The sequence below is a fragment of the Penaeus chinensis genome, chromosome 22 (assembly GCF_019202785.1).
Source record: "Penaeus chinensis breed Huanghai No. 1 chromosome 22, ASM1920278v2, whole genome shotgun sequence".
NCBI classification, from domain to species: domain Eukaryota; kingdom Metazoa; phylum Arthropoda; class Malacostraca; order Decapoda; family Penaeidae; genus Penaeus; species Penaeus chinensis.
Window position 1 is genome coordinate 2,927,921 of NC_061840.1, and position 27,500 is coordinate 2,955,420.

General features: G+C 34.5%; 2 protein-coding genes across 2 annotated transcripts in view; both read left to right on the top strand.

The window, feature by feature from the left end:
- The window catches only part of LOC125037137 (keratin-associated protein 19-2-like), a 3,083-nt gene extending 2,621 nt beyond the window's left edge, over positions 1-462 (top strand). Inside the window, exon 3 of the mRNA XM_047630167.1 lies at positions 1-462. This exon is cut by the window's left edge and continues 470 nt beyond it. Coding sequence (XP_047486123.1) covers positions 1-8 — 8 coding nt within the window. The 3' untranslated portion in view covers positions 9-462.
- Positions 463-16,442: 15,980 nt separating this feature from the next.
- LOC125036814 (probable glutamate receptor) overlaps positions 16,443-27,500 on the top strand; it is a 16,267-nt gene continuing 5,209 nt past the window's right edge. Inside the window, exons 1-8 of the mRNA XM_047629676.1 lie at positions 16,443-16,714; positions 17,924-18,136; positions 20,896-21,019; positions 22,176-22,393; positions 24,568-24,778; positions 25,790-25,971; positions 26,468-26,610; positions 27,059-27,245. Of these exons, the coding sequence (XP_047485632.1) occupies positions 16,547-16,714; positions 17,924-18,136; positions 20,896-21,019; positions 22,176-22,393; positions 24,568-24,778; positions 25,790-25,971; positions 26,468-26,610; positions 27,059-27,245 (1,446 nt within the window). The 5' untranslated portion in view covers positions 16,443-16,546. The remainder of the gene's footprint in view (positions 16,715-17,923; positions 18,137-20,895; positions 21,020-22,175; positions 22,394-24,567; positions 24,779-25,789; positions 25,972-26,467; positions 26,611-27,058; positions 27,246-27,500) is intronic.

Sequence of the window (27,500 nt, forward strand, 5' to 3'; positions counted from 1 at the left end):
GTAAATAGAAAAGTGTAACTCTGCGCATTGCATCCACAAACAAGAGAGATTGTAAAGTATTTCTTATGTTCATTATTTGATCTTTATTATAATTTCCTGAAGCTTACGATTATCATCTCTAGATGTTTATCATTATTATCAATTCTTGATGTTTATTATTTTCATTTCTTGATGTTTATTATCATTACTTCAAATTTATTATTATAATTTCTCTTTGCTACGAACTATGAAGGAAGTAATAAAATTGAGTTATAGCTGTCTATATGTATGTATTACTGGGAATCAGTTTATCACTGGTAATAATAACAATTACACATAAAGATGAATTAGATGAACATACTCTTATTCGTGAGTTTAATTAATGTACCTTTATTAGTAAGGACTGAAATAAAAGTCACAACCTGGTAACCTGATTTATTTTTGATAATAAAGAAGCCAGAGAAAAGGTATTACTGATAATGACACTGGTGTTTCATGCCCTCAGTACGATTAATGAAGAGTGTGATCAATATCATTGATCCCCATTGAAATAAAAGTGATAAATTCACCATAATTGTAGAAAAGGGTCACATATCACAATATTTGTAAATAGCATAGGGAAATAAAGTCGTAGTAAGTGCAAAGCAACAGTATCAAAAGTGTAACGCACCAGAGAGAGAGAGAATGAGAGAGAGAGAGAGAGAGAGAGAGAGAGAGAGAGAGAGAGAGAGAGAGAGAGAGAGAGAGAGAGAGAGAGAGAGAGAGAGAGAGGGAGGGAAGGAAGAGTAGGTGTGGCATACACAGTAAGACTAAAAAACCAAAGATGAACAAGAGTTAAATCCAATAGGAAAAGTAACGAGAGAATGGACATTACAAAAACAAAACAGTTACGTTGACGAGAGTGCGCAACCACAAAATATATAAAACCCAGTTCTGCTGCATTTTCTGTCTATTTTAATTACGACGCTCATCATTATCAATCTTACCGTTGCTCTATCTCTACCATGAATACTACAGTTCTTCAAGCTTAGAGTATTGTTAGGATCATTCTTAATAACATTTATTCTATGATAATTCTCAATCAATTTACCATCATTTTAATCATTATCGTTACTTTTCGTACTACCCGTACTATCATATTAATCGTAACCATTCTTACCAGTCACTTAATTGATCACCCTTTCTACCACAACAAACACCACAATCATTACTAGTACCATTACACCGTCACCACTTAACCACCCCATAAGCAACAGTAATTATGATTATCAGCCTCTAACTGTCAGTCATCATTTAATACATGTAGCTTATTCTTTCATGCCACTATATAACCATTTATTTACTTTATTTTGTCATTATCATCACTATTATTATTATTATTATTATTATTACTATTATTATTATTATCGTTGTTGTTATCATCATAATTATTATTATTATTACCATCTTCATAATTATTATTACTATGACTATCATCACAATTATCACAAAGATCTAAACATATTTTCTCACAGTCAACAGGCCCGGTCAATGCCCAGCGGCTGACCCCAACTGTCCTATTCGCACCGGACCTTCCGTTTGCAATTCGGACATCATCTGCGGGGCGGGCGAAAAATGCTGCTTCGACTCCTGTCTCGAGTATAGTACTTGTAAACGTGTCATTGGATAAATATTATTTGTCTGCAGGGATGAGTGGTTCTACTTTGTTGATAGGAAAATGAAGTTGCCTTTTAGATATATGCACACACACACACACACATTGCTATGTGTAGTTTCGTATGATGACCTTTCGAAGTTTGTGACATGGCAACAATTGTTTCGGATCTTTGAATGGGAAAAGTATTTTTTGTATCATTGAAAGATCAACAATAAAGAAGTGGAAAAAGGACTGAATCGTATTTTTAAAAGTTTTCCTCACACAAACCAACGGACACAAATGGCGCAGTTGCCAAGTGCTGAATATGTCAAATAAAACAAAGGTCACAAAAGTTCTACGTCGTCCTTATCGTAACTTATGCTTATGTTATGTTAAACCACGAATAAGAGTATGTTCATCTAATTCATCTTTATGTGTGATTGTTATTATTTCCAGTTATAAACTGATTCCAAGTAATACATGCATATTGACAGCTCTAACTCAATTTTATTACTTCATTCATAGTTCGTAGCAAAAAGAAATTATAATCATAAACTTGAGGAAATAATAATAAACACCAAGAAATGAAAATAATAAACTTCAAGAATTGATAATAATGATAAACATCTAGAGATGATAATCGAAAGCATCAGGAAATTATAATATAACATAGTTTTGACTATGTTATTTTCTGCTTGAAGAACGTAAGTATAGACTACGGATGTATCATCTGTGAGTGGGAGAGACAGAGACAAAGAACGAGGGATAGCGAGAGCGAAAGAGACAGGGAGACTGAGTGAGAAAGAGAAAGAGACCGAGACAGAAAAAGAGGTGAGAGAGAGGGAGATAAAGATATATATATATATATATATATGTGTGTGTGTGTGTGTGTGTGTGTGTGTGTGTGTGTGTGTGTGTGTGTGTGTGTGTGTGTGTGTGTGTGTGTACTCCGTTGTTTATAGCGATCGCGATAACACTCACAATATTTGTATGACACGATGATATGCTGCAGTTTTTTCCCTGACTGGCCGTTGGAGGAGGACAGTGGTGGGGAGTTGGGGGTTGGGGGGTGGGGGGTAAACTTGCACTCGATTCCCCACTCCCCTCTGGTCTGGGTAGAGAGAGAGAGAGGTGGGAGGAGTGCGTAAACCTTGGGAATATATCGGCAAGCGTAACTAGAGATGTAATTTTATGGGGAAATATATCGAATGATTAAATGACAGTTTTGTACTATATATATACACACATGTATATATATTTATATATATGTATATACATGTATATATACACACATATATATGTATTTTTACATACACACATATATATCATATATATATATATATATATATATATATATATATATACATATATACATACGTACACCCACATACACATATGTGTGTGTGCGTATATAACTATGAATGTACATCCACACACACACACACACACACACACACACATACACACACATGTATATACATGTATATATACACATATATATATGTATTTATACATACACACATATATATCATATATATATATATATATATATATATATATACATATATACATACGTACACCCACATACACATATGTGTGTGTGCGTATATAACTATGAATGCACATCCACACACACACATCCACACACACACACACACACATACACACACATACAGACACACACACTCACACACTCACACACACAAATATATATATATATTATATATATTATATATATTATATATATTATATATATAAATATGCATATATATAAATGCCTATACATACATATATATGTATGTATATATATATATATATATATATATATATATATACATACATATATATTTACACCCACATACACATATACCGTATGTACATGTATCCACATATGTTTGTTTATATATGTATATTTGTACGAATATGCATAAATACACTTATATACATATACGTGTTTGAGTGTTTATATTTATGTATGTATGTATGTATACACACACACACACACACACACACGTGTGTATATATATATATATATATATATATATATATATATATGCATATATATATATATATATATATATGCATATATATATATATGTGTAATATATATACACATATATGTATATCATACACACACAGTGTGTATATGTATATGCGGATAGATAGATATAAATATATATTCATACATGCATGAACTACATCTAAATAACTGTTTATTTAAAGATCTGAGGAACACAGTATGTGAGATAGCATGCCCTTATGATGGACAAATGTAACATGGAGATAAATATAAAGAAATGTGAATAGGGACAGACAGATAAACATTCAAACAGACATGGATACACGGTCAGGCAGATTTGTTTATAAACTGCTTAGTGAACAGACAGACACGCACAAATGAAGATAGACAGGACTACTGGCGGCTAGATAGTTGGATATATTGAGTAAATAACTATGTACGGGGATAGATATATGAATAAGTAGATAGGTAGACAGATATACACGTAGGTATATAGGCAGGAAGATCAACATATGTGAGGGAATTAGATTGCTAAAAAGGTAGGTAAACAAATAGAGAACACGACAGGTATATTGATTGATAAACAATAACAAAAAAAAACAAAAACAAAAAAACAGAAAGGGAGACGGGCATCTGCATAGTCATTAGACTGCCAGACTGGTTAGATAAACAGATACAGATTCAGAACAACAAACAACTAATAAACAAAGCAAATAAACAAGGATAAGACAGTTAAAAAAGCGAGCAGAAAGAAGGGTGAAATTCGTACGAGAACCAACCGGGAATGAACAATCAATCATAGCGTTGTAGAGTGAGGCACTATGACGAGATGAGGACAGTATGCCACAGTGCCTTCACCGAGGAACACGTCGCTCCCAAACTTCCCGCGTATATCTTTGCTGGTAAAAGGTGAGATAGGGAGAGAGAAAAAAAAGAATACATGAACATTTTGGGTCAATATGTATAACGGGGTAGTGGTTCGCTTTCGAAACAAATTTATATTTTTGTGTAGGAAATTCACTAATCTGAGCGAATCTGTGCAAATGATTCGATGAGTAAGGACGATTCTTTAAATTGTTGTTGGCTCTTGCGGCAACGTTTATTACATGGGGAAAAAATATATTTTGCCGACAGTGTAAAGTATGTTAAAATAACTGACATGTAAAAATTAAACAAGATCATAACAATTAAAGAAAAATGATTATGAACAACTCTACGGAGTATGCGCCACAGTTCAGTTCCCAACGATAATATGAATTGTGTTGCTAATATGCGTAAAAGAAGTTTTTTTTCCTACTTGAATCAGACATTAACTATTTTTTGGTCTGTTTATTTGTCGAGATAAGATTCCATACAAGTATACATGTTATAGTACTTAGCGCCAAGGTTAAAGTTACCGAAAGCGACGTACAGAAATAGAGGGAAATGGATACTGCCATATTACAGAACATAAAACAGTAATAAGAAACACAAGTATATCTGTTCCGGCCTCATATTCACCGCGGAATGACGAAAATATCCTCTGCATGCAGCCAACAGATCACCAATCCCTGCATATAAACGGAGAACTCTTACACTCAACCTCAAGCTTCAGTGTACATTTCAGTGGACTTTCTATGTAGCAGCTGTCTCAAGCCATACTTTGTCCCGATCTTTTGAGAAACTTCAACTTCCTAGTTGACATTAAAAATAGGAGACTCCATGACACTACTTCTAAAAAATCAACTTCTACATGGAAATAGCTTGCAGATCTCCACAATCGATGCCAACAACTCATTTGCATCACTGCTGAAGTCTTTTCCTTCACTTACTCAGCCATACACTGCAACCCTTCCTATAAAGCTTTCCGTTACTCATCACACCGAAACAACTGGTTGACCTAAACATGCTAAGAACTTTAAGATGTTTATAAAGTGATCAAACTGTTTCAGCGTTTAGTAGAAGGCAAGAAGTCCCACATCTTCACCCATCACAAGCCACTCTCTACTATCTTCAACACCAACAGGTCTACCTACACTCCTTGACAACTTTGTCATATTGACTACATATTGCAGTTCACTACAGACATCGAGTACATTAAAGGTCAAGGCAATACTCCAACTGATGCCCTGTCCCGCAATGTCTCTGCTGTTACTTCTGCCCTCACTGATTATGCAGCAATTGCCGCAGACCAAGCCATTGATGCTGAGGTGCAGCATCAATACTGCATTTCAACTGAAGAAAAATGAAGTTCCTGGAACATATGTAAACCTGTATGCTGATGTTTCTACAGACACCATTCGTCCATATCTACCTCAGAAATATCGACTTGCCATCTTCAAGCAACTCCATGACATCTCCCATCCTGGTGTGCGTGAGTCACAGCATTTTCTGACCTAGAGATTCATTTGGACTGGTATCAACAAAGATGTAAGAAACGGGACACGTTCTTGCATTAAGTGTCGAACTTCCAAGGCAACTTGCCATACAATTTCATCTATCCTTCAAACCGGTTAGTTCTAGATTCGACCATGTTCATCTTGTTGGGCCCCTTCCCTATTCCAGTGGCTACAGGTACGTTCTTATATGCGTTGACAGATTTACAAGATGGCTGGAGGCAATACCTCTTGCTGACATTCATGCTAATACTGTAGCACGAGCTGGGTATCAAGATTTGGAGTGCCAAACATATTTAACATCAGACGGGAATTCAGTTTGAGTCACAACTTTGGAGGAAACATGACTTTGCTTGTAATTCGATGTTATCGCACTTCAAGTTACAATCTTCAGGCAATTTCATCGTCAGCTGAAATCATCACTCTTAGCTCATCTCCCCCTTGTGCTTTTAGGTATCAGAAGCTCTATCAAACCAGTCCTTGGCAGAGTTTGTATATGGAACATCAGTCCGGCTACCTGGTGAATTACTCTGCAGTTCCACTAGCTCCATTACCAACCCTACTCAGGATTATGCAGCCAAGCTCAGGGATGTGATGTCCAAGCTTCAACCTGTTCAGCCACAGCCGCCATCATCAAACAAGTCAATTGGGTAACAATCAATGACTGTACCCATGTGTTCGTCTGAGTAGATTTCATCTATTACAGCCGCCATATGAAAGTTCATGTGGAGTTCCTAGGTGCACAAGGAAGACTGTTACCATCAACCGCAATGGGAATTCTGATGCAATCGTCATCGATTGCTTACTTGCAAGGGTGTACCTAACTACCTCCCAAACCATGTCCAGCCTTTGTGTGTTCAACCAAGGAAACCTGTATTGTTCCATCTTCCTCGTCATTACGAGGAAAATATCTGGTTTACTTTTATTTCTTGCAAATACAATAAATACTATTGATATGTTTAACTGACAGATGTTTGTCTATTTATATAGTTATATTGGCAAAAATATTTGTAAGTCCTCAGTCGATTATACATAAGCATTTCAAGAAATTGAATAAATTAGTCCAGTGGTAACGTGTCGATCTCACATCCGAGGGGTCGGCGGTTCCCGTCCCGCCCAGGCGTGAAAGTTGCAATTGTCGCCTGGACGTTACTGCTTTGGCTGGGCACCACGGCGGGTAAGGACTAAACTCAACCGTGTCAGCACCAGCTGACACATGTTAGCGAGTCGGCATTAGTCGACACAGGCCGGGCTCCCCTCATGGGTATAGCCTGGGCGAGGCTCAGCTTCGCACGTCGGACTTATCATTATGAATAAATTAAGACACTTGAACGGGATTAATATTAATCCTTAATCTTATATATTATCCTCTCTGGTCTTGTCTTCCGCTGACGATAAGCCTTAACGGCTAATCACGGCTGTATATGCAGTTTGGCTACTCTGAAATCAGCACGGCCTTAACGGACTAAATGCAGTGGTAGAAATGCTCTTTGATCATAATATCTTTGTTTTTGTTTGCCGGGCAGTTGCTCCCAACTTTTAATAGTACTCCAGAGGCGCTCAATATCTTGGGTGTGCACTTTTTTTTCGTTTGTTCTTGATACAAATTATACGGAGTAATTAAGTTAATTATACCCTAACTGAGAAGATTGTAGCCAATCAACTGATATGCATAGATCGGGGGTCCGGGTGCAATGTGTGTTTTAATATTTTTTGATAGAGTTTTCGCGGATCTGTCTTACTCTAGTAATCAAAAACGTTATTATTATTATTATTATTATTATTATTATTATTATTATCATCATCATCATCATCATCATTATTATTATTATTATTATTATTATTATTATTATTATTATTATTATTATTGTTATTATTATTATTATTATTATTATCATTATTATTATTGTTATTATTATTATTATTATTATTATTATTATTATTATTATTATTATTATTATTATTATTATTAAATATATATATTTTTATTTATTTATTTATTTTTTGTGCCCCGCTCATAATTACCGAAAACCCAAAATCCTGCAAACGCTTTTCGGCCACGATTGAATCTCTTCCCCCTACCAAAGTAACTTCCGTCGTTTCCGAGAAGGCCTCCGAAGTTGTTTCATCACATTACTGCACACTTCACTTACAAAGGACCGCCAGTCCACTACGGTATGTGATCCCATCCCAAATTTTCTTCGGTATATTTTTGCGAATATATAAACATTCACTGGGTGTTATTTTAGATTTCTCAAGCCAACTTTTTTTCATTAATAATACTGTATAATTGTATTTTTTAATGTTCATGTTCTTTGGATTGGTCTAATGTCTATTACATTGAAATCGATATGTTTTTATTGCAACTGCACGCTTTCAAACAATTAGCAGACTTTACTATCTTTAGTAGAACGCCATGGCTATGGAAAAAATATATGGGTGTCTCGTCATGTTTAAAAACGTTGGCTACGGCATCTTCAAATATTATTTCACAACGTGTACACCTCGCCATAGTTTCATTGGTAATGCACGAGGCCCCGCAAGTTTACGTAACAATGACGAGTGTACAAGTGAAATGCATGTATAAATTCAAAGTCTACTGTGGTGTTCTTTTTTTATATTGCTTAACAAACAGATGGCATCAGGAGCGGTTTGTCAATAATGAATTTTTCATTTTATTACATTCATTTAAAATCCCAGCAACAAATATTCCTGTTTATGTTAGTATGGTTATTGGTAAACGCTTTATGACTCTGACGATAATAAACAGTATCGGTGAATCTTTATAAGTGTTATACTATCAACAATATCGGCAGCCCCAAACCCCAACATGGATCACGCACCCATTTTCTAAGCATAAAAGGCAGATATACCCTTCATTATGGGAATACTTGTATTGATGATTAGCCAACAATGAACTTTCATATCTGATGGAGCATTCGTATTATCCATGTTCCCTGTTATGTCTTCACCCACTTTCGAATTGTAGCTATTGGGGTATAGGAGGGATATTGCACATAATGTCCTATATTTATTCGGTGATGACATGAAAACATCAGTTAAAATGTAATACCTAACATTTTACTCAGGTCTAGTCAATAAAAAAATACGATAATTTCCCGTCGCTCAATATCCTGTTCATGTATTATCTTATATTACGCGATTGTAAGACTGCATATATATATATATATATATATATATATATATATATATATGTATATCCATATATAAATATAAATGTGAGAGAGAGAGAGAGAGAGAGAGAGAGAGAGAGAGAGAGAGAGAGAGAGAGAGAGAGAGAGAGAGAGAGAGAGAGAGAGAGAGAGAGAGAGAGATGGAGAGAGAGAGAGGAAGCAAATATACTCGCATTACGGCTGCCAACATTTCGAAATGAACGTGTATAGCGTGCTGCCCGCCTCGAAACAAATATGTGAAGTAAAAAGATTTTTGCAGACATATTGGTTTGCATTGTTCTATCACTTCATATGTTTTACATCCCAACTCCGCCACTACATCGAATTATATATTGTTACTATTATTACTATCGTTATTATCATTTACACTAGTAGACTTGTCATTATTACGTGAATAGGTTTGTAGTCTATATATTTTAATTAATGTGATAATCAACGGACAGGAAGTTAAAAGTTAATCTACTAAATTGAATTCATCCATGCATTATAAAGGCCCTTGTACATGTCAATTTATCTTTCCTTTTATGCTCTTGGTAATTTTCCTCCTCACGTTTTTTTTCTTGTTCTTTTTGTTGTTCTATTGTTGCTGTTACGTTCATTAGCGAAGAGGGAGTTTAAATTTCATTACTTGAACTAAATACACATTAGTTCTTGTCAACTTGGGGGCTAAAAATGGTGTACAACTTTTAGGAAATAACTAATTGTTCCTATTGCTTTGTTCATGTCATATGACATTGTCTATTTTGATAACCATTTGTCCGTATTATAACGAGGGTGATTTCCAGCTAATATGCAATTACCCGGGAGTTTGTTTTTTTACGAGCTGTCGTGGTTGTAGACGAGAAACGGTATAAAAAATCTATTTCAAAATCGGACCAATTAAGTGAACTATCATTGATAACATGATTATTTGTTTATTCATACAGTGTGAATTATTTTCTTGTTGTGAATAGGTGAGAAATCAGAATGGTCTGGTTTTCTACATGGACAATTAGCTCGTGTACCTAAAAGTGGTTTCTGAGCGTAATTATAGTGTTTGTCAGGATATCAAGGGAACGGTATTGATAACACACACACACACACACAGACTTTCTCTCTCTCTTTCACACACACACACACACACACACACACACACACACACATATATTCACAGACACACTCACTCACTTCCACCCCCCCCCCACCCACCCACACACGCACAATCATATACCACTTTTCCTGCACGCACGAATTTCCCCTGTTGCGATATGTATATAACGTTCTAATCATATTCACAGTAACACACACACAGTCCGTACTTTAAAGCACTCAAGCAATGAAAAATACCGTATTTGATGGCATTTATACCTAATGCTAGTCCTCAAGTCCCCTTTGCCCAAATACATTCTTACATGCTAACTCCTTTTCTAATGGAGAGTGACGGAGCGTGGGAATGCGAACGTTAATGACGGTCGAGGAACGGTACAGTGAAGCATTTAAGCCTCTGCTCTGCGAAAATGTATTAATTGAAAGTAAAAGAAAAACTTTGGCGCAAGTAGTGTATTGTGGAGGTGTGTGTGCTGAGTAATTACGGTGTGGTAATGTGGTCATGGGTGAAGTAGAGTTGTGTGGTAGAGTAATGGAGTGAAATAGCGAGGTAAAGTGAAGGTATAGCAGTGTTGGATTCTTTTTTTTTTTTCTTTTGTAAGAGATTGGTAAAGTGATCGAGTGTGGTAGTGCGGTGGAGTGTGGTTAAATGGAGTTCCGTAGAGTGTGGTAGAGTCGACACATCACTCAACCTCTACGAAACCTAAACGATGACGTAATCGTGCGCTGCTCAGGAATCGCAGAAACATGTTCTCCAAACACGACCTTAAATTACATTAGCGAATATGACGCACTCCCGTATTCGGCAATTAATTTAAAAAAAAAAGACATTCATTGTGCATTTATCGTACCTTTCTTTCAAAACCGAGATCAGTTCATACACACACACACACACACATATCTATGATATAGATATGTGTGTGTGTGTATACACATGTATATGTGTATATATATATATTTATATTCATGTCTCTGTTCTATTTTAACCAGTAAAGATCTTATATGAGGCAATTCTCCCATGGCAAATCGAATTACTATGCTTCTATGCCAACACTGGAAAGTGCTCTTAAGATCTTCGAAGTTGCGGGTGCAATTCTGCCTCTGACTTATGAATGAATTAATCAATAATGATAATATGTATATATTATCATTATTATGGGGAGTCCCAGTGAAGAAGAATCCTGATTGATGTTATATAGAAGACAGCATCTTAAATAACAAGATCCAAAGTCTTACTGAAAGTCGCGGAACAATGTAAGTTTGTTACGAGATGCAGTTGCTAGACTATCGGGCGACATGGCAGCCAAGGCGCCACTAACATCGGGCCCGCAGAGCTTGATTGAAATTTATGAATCGCTGTACCATCACGCAAAATTGTCTAACGTAGATAGAAAAAGTAGCAGAAGTTGGGCTAGTAATTATTTTCGCAGGCGACGATTGAATGTATTCTTGATAATGTCATATGAGCACACGATGCAACCACAATCACGTCTCCGGACTGAGGACAGTGTAGCGAGTTAAAACAATCACGCTAAATTTAATCTAAGCCCTATCTATCTAACAAAGAGAGTTTTGAGAAAGAGATAAGATAAAGGAGAAAGAGAAAACAGAAAGGGAAAAAAAGTTACAATGCGGAAAATTAGCAAGATCTGGAGACTTTTATAAATGCATGAAGAGGTAGGAGAAGGTTGAGACAGAGAGAGAAAGAGAGAGAGAGAGAGAGAGAGAGAGAGAGAGAGAGAGAGAGAGAGAGAGAGAGAGAGAGAGAGAGAGAGAGAGAGAGAGAGAGAGAGAGAGAGAGAGAGAGGGAGGGAGGGAGAGAGAGAGAGAGAGTGAGAGAGAGAGAGAGAGAGAGAGAGAGAGAGAGAGAGAGAGAGAGAGAGAGAGAGAGAGAGAGAGAGAGAGAGAGAGAGCGAAAGAGAGAGAGGGGGGGGGGGGAGAAGAGAAGAAATGAAAGATTAAGAACAAAAACAAGAACAAGAAAAACTACATACACGATTACAAGTGTTATACCTCACCAAAATTACGAAGAAAATTACAGGCCACTCCTTTACTTAACAATAAATCAAAAAATAGTTCTTGGATTACGCTACTCGAGTATGCAATGTCGTATAAATGCCAAAAAAAGTATATACCAGACACATAACAAAATGAAATACACTTCATACCTCATCTAGACGCCTATTGCTTCACGATGTATGTACAAATTTCAGTGAGATGGAGATAAACTGCATTTTAGAGTTGCTCGTTTTCATCATGAATTGAACGGAAAAATCTGCCGTTCGTGTGAAAGTGGAGTGAAATATTTCTCCTCGAGTTCATAATGACAATGATACTATGGTATAAATAAGAAGTTGTATTTGATGATGATAATAATGACAATAACAGTAATATAATTCTTTTAATTTTAGTGATCAGATGGATCATGTGGTCAGTCACTTGTTATCATTGAAGAAATATTATATTTGTAAAAAAAAATAATTCCGATGAATGCAGTGGAAACGTTTGATAAGTGACACGAAAGAAGAAGAGGAAGAGGAAGAGAAGAAGAATCCTAAATAATATCAAAGAGAAAATCTATATTTGTTAACATATGTTTGTCTTGGTTTGCTATCACTTCTTCCTTATAATCTGATTCTCTAAAAATCTTTATATTTTCTTATTTATGGACCGTCATCATACAGACATTCCAGTTGGCAGAAACTAAATTCCAGAATGTAATTTAACAGAGAATTACTATCTGATACCACACTTGACTGGGACTTGTCAGTAATGCTTGAGCAAATACTGAAAAAAATAATAACGAGTAATAAGAATGATAATGGTCATAGATATATTCATAATAACGGTGATTATATTGATAATAACGGTAATAATAATGACCATGATAACGATGATAATAATGATAGCGATGATGATAAAGACAACGATGATGGTAAAGACAACGATGATGTTAATGATATCGAGGATAATAATAACAATGATAACGACGATGATAATGCTAACGATGATAAAAATGATGACGATGAAAATAATGATAGCGATGATGATAATGATATCGGCGATTCTACTGGTAATCATGGTATGAATCCAGGTGATATCTGGATTTTTTCATAAGCTGATAATTCCATTGATAATAATAATAATAATAATAATAATAATAATAATAATAATAATAATAAAGAAAAAACTGATAATCATAGTAATTGATTCTAATAAAATAAATAATGATCATAATATAATTAGTATCATCGTTATCGTTATCATTATGATCATTAAAATAATAATAATGATAATAAAAATAATAGTAATGATAATAATGATAGTAATGATAATGATGATAATAAAACAATGTTAACTTAAATAATAGCGTTCATAATAATAATAACTGTGACAATGATAATAACAATAATAATAATATAATGATAATGATAATAATGATATAATGATAATGATAGTAATATAAGGATAATAATTATGATAATAATAATAATAATAGTAATAATAATGATACCAACAACAACAATAATAATTATTATAACAATGATAATGACAATGATAACAACAATGATGATGATGATAATGATGATAATAATGATGATAATAATAATGATAATAATAATAACAATAATAATAATAATAATAATAATAATAATAATAATAATAATAATAATAATAATAATAATAATAATAATAATAATAATAAAATAATGATAATAAAAATAGTAATAATAATAATAATGATAATAATAATAATTATAATAATAATAATGATAATAATAATAACGATAATTATAACAGTAATAACAAAAATCTTAATAATAATGATAATAACAATAATAAATATGGTAATGATAATGATAATATTAATGATAATCATTATAGTGACAATAATAATAATGATGATCGTAATAATAATAATAATAATAATAATAAAAAATTGATAATAATAACAATGTTCATGACAGTAATATGAATATTAATCATACTAATGATAATCTTCGTGATAATGCTGATGGTAATGGTAACAACAATGATAATGATGGTAATAACAATAATAACCATTATTATGATATCACTAATAATAATAATATTAATAACATACATAGCTCTGTGTGTATCAACAATAATAATGATGATAATCACAACAATAATCATTATTATAATATCACTAATGACAATAATAATCATTATTATAATATCACTAATAACAATTATAATAATATCTATAACATACATAGCTCTGTGTGTATGTGTGCCAAGGCATGTCAAGCCCCAACGGGTCAAAAAGGACATTGACGAATAGTCAACGCCCACTAGTCCTGGATGAGCATTTACGACCCACTAAGACATGCCAGTTGATGCAATATTCACAGGGAAGGGGCGTAGGTTATTTAGCTGACGGCGTAACGGTTCAGTACAGTCCCTTTGGCTTTCCTCTAGGGAGCCGCTAGTAGAATAGTCTGAAATGGAGTAGCAGGTCTGAACGCCATCCGTTTCTAGTTTTTTTTTTCCCTTTTAAAATGGATCTTTCTTAAATTTCGCATGCTGTGCATTATATATATATATATATATATATATATATATATATATATATATATATATATATATATATATATATATATATATATGTACATTTTGATGATGATAAAATAATGATAATAATGATGATGAGGATGATAATGATGTGATAATCATGATATTGATGATGATTGCCATCATGATAACAATACTCCTTTTATTCTAATGCTTAGATTAATCATGTAGAAAAGCCACTAATCACTTATAAAATACCTGTGTAAAGTAATATTCTAATAAGTAAACTATTAAAATGTTTGACTACAACTATGTCATCAGTAAGTTAAATTATAAAAATCTAGTTATTCGAAAATCTAGAGAGGATTCAGGTGGAAAATTATTTGAAAATATCTGCAATAGCTAAAGATAAAATGATAAACAGGAAAAGACACTCTCCACGCGAAATCAACGTTATTGTGAACTTACACCAGTTATTTTAATGTTAACGCACTTGGTTCAGTGGAGTGAAAATTAGAATAAGGTTGGAAAACTGTTAGGACAAGAACTGCCCATAGATTTGCCTTCCGATCATCCGAAATAAAAGGCCACTGCTAGACAAGCCAAGAAGCAACTTGATTTTTGAAGTTATTATTTGCCGCTTTATAATAATAATAATTATCATTATTGTTGTTTTGTTTTGTTGTTGTTATTATTATTATTACTATTATTATTATTATTATTATCATTATTATTATTATTATTATTATTATTATTATTATTATTATTATTATTATTATTAATATTCTTCTTCTTCTTCTTCTTCTTCTTATTATTATTATTGTATTTGGAAAATGTGCGCCAAAATCTTTTATGAGTTGTCAGAAATTGTTCGGAGAAATTATATTTCTTATTTTCATGAAAAGACTGAAAATGATCAGCTCAGCGTTATGAAGTGAATGATTTGAACATGAAAGGTGATTATCTTCGCTGAAGTGAGGTCTCGCATTTATTTCAACAAATGGTGATAATAATAACAACAATAACGATGATTATAGTATCAATATTATCCATAATATTGATAATTTGCTTTCAATCTCGAATTCATAGTAACAATACTTACGTGATGTGATAGTGAAAGAAAAGATAAAAAAAAAAAAACAACACTGTTACCTGTTTGCCGTCGTTATTATAAAAAGAAACTTCCCAATTTCCGAAGTAACAGACAGTGAAGAATCGGAAGACAGGAGAGATAGACAGCATTAGGCGTGGCATGGTATTTATAAGTTATAGTTGTCAGTAGTGTCGATTCAAAGACAGACTTAACCTACAAGCTCTTCTTAATGGGTAATGATCACCAGATGAAAAAAATAACTAACAAGAAAGAAGTAACTAAAACCTCGAGGCCACCTCTATATAAACGAAAGAGCGGCACCGAAAGTCCTCAGTCCCAGCTTATATATTACCTGTGACACAAGTACAGTTAATATTAATAATATTAAGATTAAACTTATTTATGAACTACTAATTATATTCTTATTGGATAGGGGTGTTGCATGTTCCATTAACGCGGAGTCTCGTTTCTATGTTTAGAGAAACAGGAAGAAAAATTATGAGAATGCTGGTTCCGATGTTAACCGTTATTAGCGTGGTGCTGTACATCGGCGAAGCACAGACAAACTTTCCATCACGCCATGTCATCGTTTCGAATAGACAGTTCGATCAGCAGAGAGAAATAAACATGGAAAAGCTGTCAGAAAGAGTTGGTGCTGCTATCTCTAAACGCCAAGAGAGATTCGGGAACCAATCGCTCCCTCGCCTTCCTTCGGAGATTCAAGAGGATTCCAGATTGGATGTTGCCTACCTGCTGAGGGATGTTGTGGACACGCACCTCCCAGGCTGCCATAAGGTAGGGTGTTTTTTGGGCACTGAGTGGTCGAAATCTACTGCCATATTTATCTGCTTATTCATATTGTATCTCGTCCCCTTTCCTCGAACTCTCGTTTCTTTCTTTATCATGGCTCTTTCCTGTTTTTCATTCTATTTGCCTGTCCTTCATTCCCTCTCTTTCTCTTTCTTCTTTCTCTCTCTCTCTCTCTCTCTCTCTCTCTCTCTCTCTCTCTCTCTCTCTCTCTCTCTCTCTCTCTCTCTCTCTCTCTCTCTCTCTCTCTCTCTCTGCTACCTATACATATTGATATATAATATATATAATTATCTATCAAATATATATAATATATATTAAATATATAATATATATCAAATATATATATATATATATATATATAATATATATAATATATATTCATATGTACATATATGTATATACATATATACACACACATACGCACATGTATTTATATATATGCACTTATATATGTATATGTATATATATATATATATATATATCATACACATATATATATTATATATGATATATATATTATATGTAATATATATATTATATATGTATTATATATATTATATATATTATTTATGTATTATGTACATTATATTATATATGTATTATATATATTACATAAAGTATGTATATGGTATATTACATATGTATATTATATATATTTACATACATAATATGTATTATATATTACACACGCACAGATATATTATACACACACATATATACATATGCACATATAAACATATGTATATATATATGTGTGTGTAAATATATATACATACATATATATATATATATATATATATATATATATATATATATTTGTACACATTTATAGATGTATATACATATGTATATATATATATATTATATATTATATATATTATATATATTATACATATTATATATATTATACACATACACATCTATATATATATATGTATATGTATAATAATACATTTGTATGTTCTGTATATTAGTGTATAGGTGATCTCATGTTCTGTGCATACTCTAAGAAAGTATGAAATAGATATGGTAATATTTTTTCTTATTGTATAATTTAACTGACAGACGATAAATAAATAAAACAGAGGTGGACATGTACGGAAAACTTCAAGCATAATAAAATAGATAATGCAAATCCACAAATGATAATAATAAAATAACAAACTTCTCCATCATTACAAACGACGGACTCAGGTTGTATTGTACGACCCGGATGACGAAAAATCCGGATCAAGATTCACCGACGTCGCTAAGACCCTTCTGCAGGTGTGGGGAGACGCCCTTGTGCTGTGGGAGGTGGATGCCTTCCTGACGACGCCGCCGCCGTCCTTCTTCACCCTCAGGACCAAACACGTGCGGGCGGACAGGCAATACTGCGTCGCCTTTGTTATCCTGGCGGGTCTCGAGGTGAGGAGCTTCGGTGGCAAGTTGTTTGTTGTGTATATGTACGCGCGCGCGCGCGTGCGTGTGTGTGTGTGAGTGTGCGAGTGTATGTGTGTGAGTGTGTGAGTGTGAGTATGAGTGTGAAAAGGAGAACGGAGGTTGTGGTGAATCACTTTGTATCAAACGCTTCATCAGTGCTACAAAAACGAACATAAAAGATAAAGTAAAAAAGGACGACACGAAAAGAGTGGTTCATAAACAAATCAGAACTATGTAAACGTAGTAACATGCAGCAAAGTGACAGCAAACGAAAACATAATGGAAATACGTAAACCGTGTAATACATGATAAACAACACCCCTGTAATAAAGGAAATGCTTGTTACAGTCACAGGATTACACCTTAAACCTTTCAGTGGCTATATGGTCGTTCAGCTAGGGTTTCATCTTGTGTATGTAAAAGGTTTCAAAATGGTAAGGGACAGTCTGCTATACGTAATAAACAAAATGTTGAAATCATTGTGAGTGAAGGTGTAGTTATCTGTTAGTGCAAAATGGTTTTAGCAGAGGTAGGACATTTCTTACCTTTACCGATGTCCGAGTGATTAGTATTTTTTTTTTTTTTTTTTTTTTTTTTTTACGAATCATTCATGTGAAAAATGTTATCTGGATATTTATTAAACAGATGTATGCTATGTTGGTAATTATAGTGGTTCTATTAATATTTTACTTTCGGGGCGAGAAGCTTAAATAATTCATTGCCAAACAAATTGAATGTAGGTTTTCAGCTGTATATATGTACACATTTATATATATAAATATATATGTATGTGTGTGTGTGTGTGTGTGTGTGTGTGTGTGTGTGTGTGTGTGTGTGTGTGTGTGTGTGTGTGTGTGTGTGTGTGTGTGTGTGTGTGTGTGTACTGTACATATACACATATATGTATATATGTATATAAATGTATGTATATATAGACGCAAGCATATTCAGTATATATATGGATATATGTGTGCATATATATATGTATATATATGCCTGTGTGTTTATGTGTATATGTATGTATGCACACACACACACACACACACATACACACACACACACACACACACACACACACACACACACACACACACACACACACATACATATACAGTATATGTTTTTTATTTCTATATATATACAATTATACATATATATACATAGTATATATATACATATACATATATGCTGTAAATATAACATATATTTACACACACACACACACACACACACACACACACACACACACACACACACACACACACACACACACACACATATACATAGAATATATATACATGAATATAAATACATACATATATATATATATATACGAAAATAATATATTCTTAATAAATCACTGATGCCAATTAGTCATTTTAAATCGCGTAGCATGATTGAACGGTCTTAGGTTCGTTTAGTGGTTTGAATTTATTCTCAGTTGACTATGTGCTGATAATACAATGGTTATAAAAAAACAGTTTTAACCAATTTCTTTTATGTTAAATCTTAGCATTAAAATCATAGGAACATCATAAGAACTTACTCCCTTCCCCTAATTAAATTGTGAACTTTTAAACAGACCACCCATTTATAGATGATTATCTTAATTAACTATATTAATTATAACGCTAAATTTTGCTACGTCGATATGGTTTTAAAATAAAAATACGTAAATAAACATTTCGGTGACGTTTGGCAATTCTACGTGGTCCAGACAACTTTACCATCTTAACCAATGCATCGTTTAAATGTTGAATCATTATCGGTCTCGACATATATACATATACTAAATATATATATGTATGTATGCATATATATGCATATATATACATATATACACAGTGTATGTGTATATATATGTATGTATGTATGTATATGCATGCATGTATGTATATATTTGATTTATTTATATATATGTCTGTATGTATGTATATATGTATATGTATATATATTTATATATTGATATATACGTATGTATGTGTGTATTTATGAAGGAATATACATATAGTTAGATACCCACACATGCGCTCGCTCAGACACGCACACACACACATACACACACACACACACACACACACACACACACACACACACACACACACACACACACACACACACACAAACACACGCTCGCGCGCGCGCGCACATCAATACACAGACACATACGCACACATGCACATATTTATATGTTAATATATTCATATATGCATATATATTTATATGTATGTATATATACATAATATATACATATGCTTATATATATTTACACATATATATACATGTACATACATACATACATGTATATAATATATATAACATATTTATTAATATGTATATATAATTCTATATACATGAGTATATATGTATCTATGTATATGTATATATTTGTATATATATATGTGTATATGCATATATGTAAATGTATATATACATATATATATGTATAAATATTTTTATGTATATATATATATATATATTTATGTATATATATGTATATATATAAGTATATAATTGTATATATATATAAGTATATATATATATGTATATATATGCTTATGTGAATATATGAACATAGATATATAAATATACACATTTGTATATATGAATATGTGTGTACGCAAACACACACACATGTATTTATATACAAACATATGTACTATTCATCATAACGCTAGGGAATTTAACGAGAACAGTACTATAAGCAATGCAAAGTCACCGAGGCCCAACCCATTTCCTGCCAGACAGTCGCAGAGGTGTTTGCAGAAGTACAGCAGACTTCCTGGTTCCTTGGGACAGCCAAATACATCTTGTCGTACACAGCTGAAGTCATCACTAAGGAGACGTTGGCAGCTGATCCAGTTCTAGGTGAGCATTTTTAATTTTCATTATCGTAGAGAGACAGAAAAAAACTATCAAAACAAGGGTACTTTTTGTTGAAACCTGAGGTTAACTGTTTCCTGATGTAGTATATACTGATAAAGGTATTTAATTATTTACCATGGGCCATATACAATGTCTTTGGTATAAATAACCTTAGCATTAGAGCCAAGAAATGGCTAATTACTGTTTAAGTGGATATTTGTTTTTATTGTATTCATCCTTGTCTGTTGCTGTGTGATGATCGCCAATGGCAATTTCCATTATTATTGAAGTTATTGTATGAATCATATATAATAATGACTCTATTTTATTATTTTGCCACTGTCACTAATGAATGCTCACTCGAAAACTGCAATTAACAACTTATCAGCAAGATACAAGTTTATGTTACCCATACCCAGGTGCTAGTGTAACACATGAAAAGCTTCTTAGTCGCTTGCTGGTGTACCCATAGCAAAAAAACATAGTTCTAACTCCGATTAGCAGCGGTCACTCTCAGCCAAGGCCACGAGGGGTACGAGCGGCCAACAAAGCAAGATCTTTAAGGGAAGGGTGGAGCCCCTACTGCAGGCGCGCAACAGACATTTGTTGTGATGATGATAATGATAGTGACAAGAATAATCATATGTAATGATAGTTATATATATTTATATATATGTGAATATCAATATACATATATGGATATGAATATGATATATACATATACATATACATATAGACAGTATATATGTATATGTGCGTATGTATACTTATCTATCTATATATGTGTGTGTGTGTGCTTGTGTGTGTGTATGCATGTGTGTATATGTATATATGTATATATATATACTATGTATATATGTATATATTCGTTATATATATACTGTGTATACACACACACATATATATTGTATATATATATATATATATACATATATATACATACACATATGGGTGCGTGCATTCATGTATGTGTATGTATGTGGGTGTGCGTGCATGCGTGCGCGTGTGTGTGTGTGTGTTGTGTGTGTGTGTGTGTGTGCGTGTGTTTGTGTGTGTGTGTGTGTATGTATACATATATATGTATACCCACTTATTTATATATGTATATATCTCTCTATTTCTGAACACATACCCCCCCCCCCCCCCCCCACCTACCCAGGAGCCAGCTACGACTTCGTGGTGGCGACCCGCATCCCCCTCGAAGCCAGCGGGCTCCCTCCCCCCGAGTCCTTGGGAGAAGACGCCCCCGGCCTCTTCGCCCTCCTCCAGAACTGCCCCTACTGCGACGCCGGGAACCCTCGGGTGAATCTTGTGGATAAGTGGAGTCCTACCGAGGGCTTCCTGAGGGGACGCGAGCTCTATCCCGATCTGTTTCGGGTGAGTTTTAGTTGGGGTTGTGGGAAGTTGTGGTTGAATGTGTGTGTGTAAGAGAGAGAGAGAGAGAGAGAGAGAGAGAGAGAGAGAGAGAGAGAGAGAGAGAGAGAGAGAGAGAGAGAGAAGGGGGGAGGGAGAGGGAAGGGGAGAGAGAGAGAGAAGGAGAGAGAGAGAGAAGGGGAGAGAGAGAGAGAAGGGGAGATAGAGAGAGAAGGGGGGGGGAGAGAGAGAGAGAGAGAGAGGGGGAGAGAGAGAGAGAGAAGGGAGAGAGAGAGAGAAGAGGAGAGAGAGAGAGAAGGGGAGAGAGAGAGAGAAGGGGGAGAGAGAGAGAAAAGTGGGGAGAGAGAGAGAAAAGGGGGGAGAGAGAGAGAAAAGGGGAGAGAGAGAGAGAAAAGTGGGGAGAGAGAGAGAAGGGGGAGAGAGAGAGAAGGGGGGAGAGAGAGAGAAGGGGGGAGAGAGAAAGGGGAAAGAGAGAGAGAAGGGGGGAGAGAGCGAGAAGGAGAGAGAGAGAGAGAAGGGGAGAGAAAGAGAGAAGGAAAGAGAGAGAGAGAGAAAAGGGGAGAGAGAGAGAGAAGGGGAGAGAGAAAGAGAAGGAGTGAGAGAGAGAGAAGGGGAGAGAGAGAGAGAAGGGGAGAGAGAGAGAGAGAGAGAGAGAGAAGGGGAGAGAGAGAGAGAGAGAGAAGGGGAGAGAGAGAGAGAAGGGGAGAGAGAGAGAGAAGGGGGGAGAGAGAAAGAGAGAGAGAGAAAGAGAGAGAGAGAGAGAGAGAGAGAGAGAGAGAGAGAGAGAGAAGGGGAGAGTGAGAGAGAGAGTGAAGGAAAGAGAGAGAGAGAAAGAGAAGAGACTATCAAACATTTGTGCATCAAACTCTCGATAAAAAAAGAAAAAAAAAAAAAAAAAAAAAAAAACGCAAATATTGAAAACAACATCTGCTCCACATCTTGTTGTTGTTGTTGCTGTTGTTGTTATTGGTAAGACTATTGGTTATTAATGCTCTTGTTTTGGTATTTGATATATAGGGAATGTAGTTGTTGATGTTGTTGTGGTCGTTATTGCAACTATTGGTTTAGATGTAAATGCTGATTTCTTTGTATATCATATTTACTTCCCATTGCTGCAACTACTATAATATTGAAGATAATATTTTTTGCTATTAGCTTTATTGTTATTGTTTCAATCATTATTAGTAGCAGTATCATCGTAACCTTCATCTTCGTTAGAAACATAATCAGATTTAATTTGCATAATGTCATTGATTTTATCTCATATCTTGTAAGTTTTACTATGTTTTATTATCGTCATAATCATCATTTTTTTATTGATTAATGTGAATATGGTGGTGGTGAGGAAGATGATTATGATAACAATTTTGGCGAATTTCTCTATTATTGTTACTATTGTTATCATTATCATCACTTTTTTTTACATTTTTATTATTGCTAATAAATAATGATTACCGTCATTATCAACTAAATTTCTTATATAATCGCTATTGTCATTACAACTATTACCATCATCATTGTCATCGTAAATAAACATTATCAACACTATTCATGTAATATTATAGTATTACTAGTCTTTCCATAATAATCACCTCAACACCTGGCTATCGTGGATCGTAGAAACCCATTAATGGCCACATGGATGGTAAAAAAAGTAGGGTTGTTTTTTTTAGTGAAGGTGAACTGCCTTTCCAGTGCATATCATCTTGTACTTGTAAGAAATAATAGATAAATGAATGATAACTGAAGATTAACTCTTTGTTGTAGGTGTTGTTGTAAAAGATGTAGTAAATATCGTTACAAACATGTATACAAAATATAGTATTAAATATTATCCAAATCTAAAATTATATTATATTTCAGTAAACAGATATGCATAATATGTAAATAGTGATTTCATTTGTTGCAGTGACTTCTTGTTTAGTTTCTCATGTTCTGCTGTTGCTGCTAGACTTATTTGTAATCAATAACTCAATGTGACAAATAAACCAATCAAAACGATAATTGAATGGTTCTCATCCGTGAGCCAAACTTCGCTCACGGTGAACCTTAAACAAATAGTTATAAATAAATAAATAATATTCATAATATCTAAAAATCAAAAGACCAAAAAAAAAAAAAAAAAAAAAAAAAAAAAAAATGTATATTATTTTTTTTCTTCTTCTTCCCTCCAAAAGGACTTCAACGGACACAAATTCCGTGCTGTAACTTTAGTCTACGAACCATTTAGCTGCTACGAGAAAACTGACGACGTAATTATCCCAGCGGACAATTGCGTCGACAATAACATGTTAAGGGAAATCGCTATTAACCTAAACTTCACCTACGTCTTCGTGGAACCAAGTGACGGCCAGTGGGGACATCGCTTGGATAATGGGAGCTATACAGGTAGGATAGAAAAGGACGTTGCTTTGTGGTGGGCTTGAGTGGGATTCAAAGTATGGCGGAAGTTTGTATGTGTGTGTTAGGACTTAATATTACTGTGCGTCACTTCTGTTAATGTGTGTGTGTGTGTGTGTGTGTGTGTGTGTGTGTGTGTGTGTGTGTGTGTGTGTGTGTGTGTGTGTGTGTGTGTGTGTGCACATTCACACACAACTCAACTCTTAATGGGTAATTTCTGTAAATGTTCCTATATAGGGAGAGATAAGTAAACCCCTTCAACAAAGAAAATTTGGTCTCTGTGTGAACACCGATAAGCCAGAATATTAAACAAAACTTAAACACAATTTTATACTAAAATCTAAGACTAAGGGAAAACAGAACTGTATCAAGGACCGAAATTCATCCCTCTAACGACGTGCCTCTTACCCCTGAAGAGAAATCAACGGTAAATTACAAAATGAAACTTTTTATTTTCACTCTCTCCAATACTGAGTAGTACATGTCAGATTTCAACTGCTGTTTTGCTTATCCATTATCCATAAAAGATAGGTACAAATATATATATCCACCTTCTTTTTAAAAGTGACGCCAGCATGTCACGTGTTTCTTAGATTTTGTACACTTAAGGACGTGAAAAAAAACAAACACTAACGACTATCCTGCAAGATTTAAGAAACCTTACACTGGCGACTATCCTGCAGGAGATAAGAAATAATGCACAAACGACAATCCTGCAGGATTTTAGAGACCTTGCACAAACGACTATCCTGCAGGATTTATGAGACCTTGCACAAACGACTATCCTGCAGGATTTTAGAGACCTTGCACAAACGACTATCCTGCAGGATTTTAGAGACCTTGCACAAACGACAATCCTGCAGGATTTAAGAAACCTTACGCTGACGACTGTAATGCAGGAGATTAGAAACAATGCAATAACTTCCTGCATGAGTCAAGAAACATTACACTGACGATGATCCTGTAAGAGTTAAAAGACCATAAACTTGCTTCCTGCAGGAGTGATCGGGGCGGTGGAGAGAAGGGAAGCCGATTTCTCCCTCAACATCGCCATCACTCAGGACAGAGAAGAGAAGGTGGATTGTACCATCGGCTACCACGTGGAACCGATCACCTTTGCGACTTCGAAACCTCGGCCGTTAAACCAAGCGCTGGCTCTCATTAGGCCGTTCGCTCCCAATGTGTGTTTCGTGTTCGTTTTCCATGTTTGTGGCTTCTGTTGGTGTCTTTGTGTCTTCTGTTTGTTTGGTTGGTTGGTGTTTGTGTTATTTTGGGTGATTGTGTGTCTGTTTCTTTCTTTCTGTCTGTCTATCGCTCTCTCTCTCTCTCTCTCTCTCTCTCTCTCTCTCTCTCTCTCTCTCTCTCTCTCTCGTCAGTTATATCTGTTTTTCTCTTTGTTTCTGTCAATTTCCCTGAATCTCTCTCTCTCTCCCTCTCTCTCTCTCTCTCTCTCTCTCTTTCTTTCTTTCTTTCTCTCTCTCTGTCTCTCTGCCACTCTTACTCGCACACCAGCTCTAAATAAACCACAAAAACATTTACCTAAACATCTATGCCTCCACACAAAAAAAAAGACCCCTTCATCTGCCAAATAACCAAATAAATACAAACAAATAATTCAAGACAAAGACAAAGAAAGCGACAAACATCTCAAACAGAACTTTAATCTTCCCTTCTCAGATGTGGGCAGCCTTCAGCATTACTCTGGTGGTGACTGGCCCTTTGTATTTCCTGGTCTGTAAGTTCACCGTCGCCCCCTTCGAGAAAGTCACTCCTCCGACCTTAGTGAAGTCGTACTTGATCGTCTTCGCGGCTTGCTTCAAGTGAGGGGATGTGACGGTGTGGTCTTCTGGTTGTTATTGTCTGTTTTGAATACGTGGTGATTGTTATTTCTTGTACTGTGGTGAAAGAGATGAGTTTAAGGCTGTTATAAGTGATTGTGAGTGTGATAGGAATGCTTTTTGTTTTCTGATTCATTCATCTATTTGTCTGAATTTTTAATTAATTATTATGTTTGTTTATTTATCTACTTTATTTATCCATTTATTGATTAATTCATCTATTTCTCGATTTATTAATCAATTTGTCTGTGTATCTACCTATTTATCCATTTCATATTTATCCATTTCTCTATTTGATAATCATTTTGTTTGTTGATCAATCTCCATATTTATCTATCCATTTATCCACCTATCCAAGCATCTTATCCAGAGCTCGAGAACTCACTTCCCTTCCTCTTCTCTCCCCCCCCTCCCCTCCCTCTATTCACAGCCAAGGCGTAAAGTGGCTGCCAGTGTTCTCAAACCGTGTCTTCGGAATAACGTACGTCATAACAATGTTCGTGACGGTCACTGTGTACGTTGCTATGTTGACGGCAACGCTCACACTCCCTACACTCTCTCCGACACTTAACACTTTAGAGGAGCTTGTGAGATCCGATTCCTCGTGGGGTATACAGGTGAGTTTTTGTTTTTGTTTTTTGTTTCGTATTCTTTGTATTTGTTTGGGTGGTTGTTTACTTATTTGTATGTTTAGTTGTGTGTTTAACTATTTGTTTGTTTTTTATTGATGTACTTTGTTTTTTTATGTTTTAAAAAGGTTTGATTGTATTTCCATCCTGAGATATTGTCTAATATTGTAATGGTACTGAGGTGATTGTATATTGTTTATAAATAAGAAATATAAAAATAATAAAGTGGATGAATTAGATATG